Below are 6000 nucleotides of genomic sequence, written 5' to 3'. Positions count from 1 at the left end.
CAACAGCAGTGAGGGATATGTAAGCAAAAGTAGAAATTCAATATAGCAGCAGAAGTACTTCAAAAATATCCAACTGATATTCCAACGAGCCAGGTGGGGTATCAATGAGATCAGACTTAAGTTGCTTAAAGGGACTTGCATGACACTAGCTGGAAAAACATCGGTGTGTGTGTGAGAGTGTCTGAGACTGTGCCTTTAGTAGAGAGGGTTCGCCTTTCAGCGGTCCATTCAGTACAGTGTAGACAGGTAGCCACAGATAAAACTACTACATTTCTTTATAAAACAATTAAACACCTTGTACTTTTATACATTATATGCTACAATATATTTATTGATTACAAGTATGAAAGTGAAAATAATTGCTACATAATCAATAGTTGTACATGTTTATTTTACAGATTTGAACACTTGTGTACTTTTTCCTTGTTTAATCTCGATATCATGTGGTTCGCTTTGTTTTGTGCGGAAAGTTCCAACGTCGGTCTGAGGAGCGCCCCTGCATGTTCATTTTTCCCAATAAGGCGCTGCGAGTGTGTGTGTTCGTGTGTATATGCTTGTGTGCATGAGCACTGGACAGTGTGTAAAGTTGTGTTTTTGTTGTTTTATTCTCAAAGAGACAGGGTGACTGGATTGCTCAATCTTACTGTACTTAAGATACAACTGACAAAGTCCTTTTATATATGTCACTCTATCTTATCAAACCCCAGTTGATTGACACATGAGACTATTCTGCCAAAAGGACTGAAAAATACAGTTGGATGTTAGCTCCGCATATGCTCAGATACAGATTAAATGTAAACAGATGCATAAATATGGTAGTTTTTAGGTGAATACAATGACACCTTGTGTTAAAGCAGCCTGTGCATTGGTCCTCACTCTCTTTCCTATGATGGTTTTTGTAATGAAGCTCATCTGGTGATCTTACTGGTCACTAGTTTCATCAAGTGAATTTCAGTTGATTTGCCCTTGCAAAATAATGCAATGCGGATCTGACCTAGTGTTATTGGTTCTCCATCATTATTTTGTATTGGACTGTGGCAAATGATCAGTTTCCTGCTTGAACAAATATTGCTACAAAAGTCACGTAACTTCTGCTGAACAGCTTTTCTTATACTCTCAAGATTCAGAGACACGCGTGTCACCGCACTCAGCAAATTGGCACTCAATCAATAGGCAGTAATTAGACTTAAAATGGATCTCTTCTACAATCTACAACAGTACCACACAGACCTTCATCATCATTTCCATCATCATGTCTGAATGTGTAAGCAAGTGTATACATACAGTATGTCGAATTTTGTTTTATTGAACGTTCCCCTGTACTCTTTGCAATTTTGTTCTCTGTGTCTGAATTTCCTGGTCTACATCCAACCTCACACACCTCTGATGCAAAGATACATCTTCAAAGTTCACCATGACACACACGCACACACACACACACACACACACACACACTCTTCTGGAATGTAAAAAAACATCAGTGTAGTGGATGCCCAGGAAACAGCAGCATATCTGAGTAAATCTGGTCAGTAAAAACACACAAGTCCAAAATCACAGAGAGTTTATGATATGAGGAAAAGCCCCACTATGATCTTTCAGCGTCTCTTCATTCTTAACGCATCAAGTTTTGATCATTTCTTCAATCCTTGGAGGAAAAAGCATGTCTATTCTCCTCGCTGATGGATTATATTTAGAGTACGAACGTTGCGATGCTCCAAAGGTTTCCAGTGCGTTTCAAAAAGGGTTGTAAACTCAGCAGCACAGGTTAAATTTGCAGCAGCTCAAAGAGAGCTCAGACTCCAATGTGTGTGTGTTGGCTGCTGCATCTATATGGCACATAAACACTGTGTGAACACATGTTTTCTCCTGCTTCTACAGAGAGATTTAATCTAAATCATGCTATTCTCTCTTGTCAAAATGCTCTCACTTTGTTTTTCCAGTTTTATTTTAATCTCTTCACTCAAAGGCCACTTCTCTCATTTCTCGCGAAATTCCCATTTTGTCTTTTTACACCAAAAAGAAACAAAAAAGAAAGGATTTCCACTTCCCCTGTCTCTATCGGTCATGACTTTCATATTCCCTACCCTTTCTCCTCTCTCTACCTTGGTCAGATAGCCGTGTCCCACACCACAGCCTGCGTCCTCTGGCAGGGCGGCGTTCCAGTCTTGCGGGGCTCCGGCGTTCTCCTCCAGCTGGGTAAAATAGGCATACTGTCCTGCTTACATAAGCTCTTATCCGGCCGGCGATGAGCCTTAATCTCCTTACACAGGCAGCGCTTTCTCTCGATCACCTCCAGGAGCTTGCCGTCTCGCTGGGCCGGGGCTGCGGAGGTGCCGATGTGAGCCTGGGCCTGCGCGGCGAGCTGAGCCAGCTGCTGGAACTGGAGCTGGACCTGCTGCTGGTACTGCTGCTGCCGGCTCACAGACGGACTGCAGGGAGCCTGACACTGAACCTGCGAGAGAGAGTGGAACTGCAGACGGTACAGATGGTTGAGAGGTGAAAGGGAGAGAAACATTGTTGAAATGACTTTAGTTCGCATAGTTCAGAGCAGATGAAATGCAGTGGTTCGTCATGTGATTGTTTGATATAAAGATATAAAGGTTTGTCTGGTTTGCATGTCAAGTGGTAGACGGCATAACTACACCATCTGGCTGCCAAAAGCGAGAGGTGCATTGAGGGTGATCAGTGCTATTTTAGTATTTTTTTTTAAAAATAAACTATTATAGTATTTATTAGTATTTTAAATGAGCTTTTATTATTTCATTTAAATGTTTGTTGAATTAATTTTATTTATTTATTTTTATTTCAGTTGTAGTTCAATCATTTTAGTACATCGACTTTAACTTTTTCTAATTTTTGTTTTCATCTGATAGTTATAATATATTTTATTTCAGCTTTTTCAACATGAAGTTTATTTCAACCGAAAATAGTTTTAGCTAACGATAACAACATTGAGGGGCGATTAAAATTGTCAAAAATTTAGATTGAATAAATCGTTTCACAAACAACATATAAATTGCAAATATTTGATTATATTATAGTAGATATTTCCAGCATTTTATTATTTTATATTATGTTTTATAGGGTACAAAATGTATTTATCACAATGCTTCAAATATCAAATATATCATACAACAGTGAAAAGTTTCTTGTTTTGCTGCTTGATGCATTTTTATTATGAATTTTTGTGCAAGTACACCTGTCAGTGATAGATGATTTGAGAGGAGGCCACAGATATTTATACTTGCCTTGAAAGAGATTTTGTATTGTAAATTATATATTTTTTAAATACATGTTTTATATGTTTACAATAACAACAATATATACAGTATTTTATATATATATATATATATATATATATAGTACTTTTTTAAGATTAAAATGGTTATAATATGGCAGTCACATCAGGAATCGCTCACGTCAGACTATAGATGTTACGATTCAACCTTAACCACTAATAAAGTTACTGGCAAGTTTTATTCACATTTTTCCACTTAATATGTGTATTTTGTGGACTCTGGGTGTGTGCTTTATGCTATATCAAAGAACGCCACCAGATAGCGGCATAGCGCCAACTCACAGCATCCGTCCCATCCCCCTTCTCTAAATGGGAAGGTCATATCAGCTCACCAAGTCAATCTCTGTGGTGTGTACACACACACACACACACACTATGACTGTGTCAGCATGTGAACTTTTGCCAAGAGACAACAGCACACCAGGGGAAAAGAATAGAGGCTTCTGTACAGCCGCTAACATTCAACAAGATTGAAAATGAAAGATTCTTTCCTGCATGTGTCGCACACCAGTCTGTCTTTAATACAACACACACACACACCGCTAGAACTATAGGACTTGGAATATCCCTGTCTGTTAACACATAAAAAAACATGAGCTGCTTTGCATGTGCGCAGTCTGCCTGGATTCTCCTTGTTAATTTTCACACATTAAACATACTAAACTCCAAAAATGGCTCTTTAACAAACCGCTGACAGAGACAGTCAGACGGCAGAATCAAAGCCTGTCACCGACCGACACGGAGAGACACCGGCAGCGGGACTAGGTTTGAGTTTGATCATTCACAGAGTGTTTGTCTGCCTGCCACAGACTGACAAAAAACACACTTTCTTACTGCTGCACCTGTTTTCTCCACCCGTGTGCTGTGTCTGTCCCCTCTCTTTCATTCTGTCGCCACTTTTTTCTATTCTATGCTGCATTTTGCTCCCCCTTTCACTCTGTCTGTCTTTCCCTCTGCTGCATTTCTCTGCCTCGCTCCCGCTCTGTATTCATCCCCCTTTTTCTCTGCACTCATTGACCCTGCAGCGGAGTGCAGTGCAGATACAGACATGTTTGGGTGGGGATGCTGGTGACTCAATGGGCTCCGCGATTTACCTAATGACTGTCTGGAATAGCAGCCACAGGGGCACAAAATGGAATGAAATTAGTTTCAGATCACCTGCCGTAACTGTCAAGCTTGGTTTCAATTACACTTAAGCATGTTAACCAGTTGAACTGAATTTAATTAATTACTGCAGTATCTACACCGACTGAGGCTGAACAAGCCGGTGTGAATTCAAAGCATTTCCTGAAGACCCTGCACTGAAAAGCACAATATGCAAATAAGCTCTTTCTCAGAGTGTCAGGTTGGTGTACGAGGTGAATTAAAGGTCAACAGCATACAGTCCAATAATCAGGCCCAGACAGAATATGCAAGCTTGTTTTCCAATGTTTGGGAGAACCGCTGTGGGAGTGAAATATAGTAAATCTTTGTGTCGCTACATTCAACAATTCTTTTATTTTACAGCATTTATTAAAGTCACTATGAAATCAAAATTGACAACTCTTTTTTATGGAATATTGACTCATCAGTGCACATCTTTATTTTTTTGAAGGTCATGTGCCCTCTTAATCTTTGATAAAAGATTAATTTCCCCTCCCCCTGGCAACAACATCTCTTCTCTGATGACATGATCATAACTTCTGTTTCATGCTTACTTTTATTTTGGCTAATGTTAATTTCTACATATTTTCAACATATAGAAATAAATAATTAGCATTTCAAGATATATAAACTAACATTTGTTAAAGGAATAGTTCACCCCTAAATTAAAATTCTGTCATTGTTTTGGAATTTCATTCGGATTGACGGCTCAATCGGACTGAAAATCCTTCACGTAAACATCTTAATTGATCCGATTGAGGTCGATCCAAATGAAATTTCAATCGGATTGAAAGGGGTGGTTTATTCCTTTTGTAATCCGATCGAGAGGACAGGTAAACACTTGATCGGATTGAAAACCGAAACTGAAAGGACTGCGCATGTACAATGACGTAGAAATAGCGTAATGTATGACGCGCGGAACGAGGTGTTCTTCCTGTTGAATAAAGTGTCAAATAAATGAGTGTCCAGTTATTCTGACATTTTCCTTTTTCTCAGCGTCTGTGAAGTGGAGCAGGAGAACGTCCCACCAGTCCTTGTTTCGGATTCTCATCCACAGACGACTGGTTTTGGGTGCGAGGAGGGGCATTTTTACTGCGTGATAAATATAAGCAGCACGGCACAGCGGTTAATATACTCATGGTCTCCAAATTATGACCAGAAAGAAATGGATAAATATTAAGTCTGCTGTTTAAAACAAATAAAGAAACAATGTAGGAGAATGGTTATTATACGCAAACAGCGGGAAACTCAGAATATTTGTGCAGTGTGCGCATGTCAAAAAATATATTCCGATTTGAAGCTTGTGACATAAACGCGCACATCAACCCAATTACATGTTTAGCGTTCATGTAAACACTACATTCAGATTCATCAATCGGAATGAATTCAGTCCGATTGAAACAAAAGTTGTGCATGTAAACAGTTTTTTCTTTATTCTGTGGAACACAAAAGTGTTGTTCTGGACCCCACTGACTTTCATTGTATGAACAAAACCACTTAAAACTTTCTTCAAAATACCTTCTTTGAAGTTGTGCAGAAGAAATGGCAGCAGATCCAAA

General features: G+C 39.2%; 1 protein-coding gene across 4 annotated transcripts in view; it reads right to left on the bottom strand.

The window, feature by feature from the left end:
• Positions 1–1356: 1356 nt before the first annotated feature.
• LOC130072037 (neuronal tyrosine-phosphorylated phosphoinositide-3-kinase adapter 1) overlaps positions 1357–6000 on the bottom strand; it is a 51100-nt gene continuing 46456 nt past the window's right edge. For all 4 annotated transcript variants that reach the window (XM_056236920.1, XM_056236918.1, XM_056236919.1 and 1 more), the window contains exon 7: positions 1357–2470. In XM_056236920.1, coding sequence (XP_056092895.1) covers positions 2108–2470 — 363 coding nt within the window. In that variant the 3' untranslated portion in view covers positions 1357–2107. The remainder of the gene's footprint in view (positions 2471–6000) is intronic.

This window comes from Rhinichthys klamathensis, unplaced genomic scaffold (assembly GCF_029890125.1).
Source record: "Rhinichthys klamathensis goyatoka isolate OS25496 unplaced genomic scaffold, OSU_Roscu_1.1 h1tg000473l_1, whole genome shotgun sequence".
NCBI classification, from domain to species: Eukaryota; Metazoa; Chordata; class Actinopteri; order Cypriniformes; family Leuciscidae; genus Rhinichthys; species Rhinichthys klamathensis.
The sequence above is the reverse complement of the archived record's forward strand: the minus strand, read 5'-3'. Positions and strand labels throughout refer to the sequence as shown.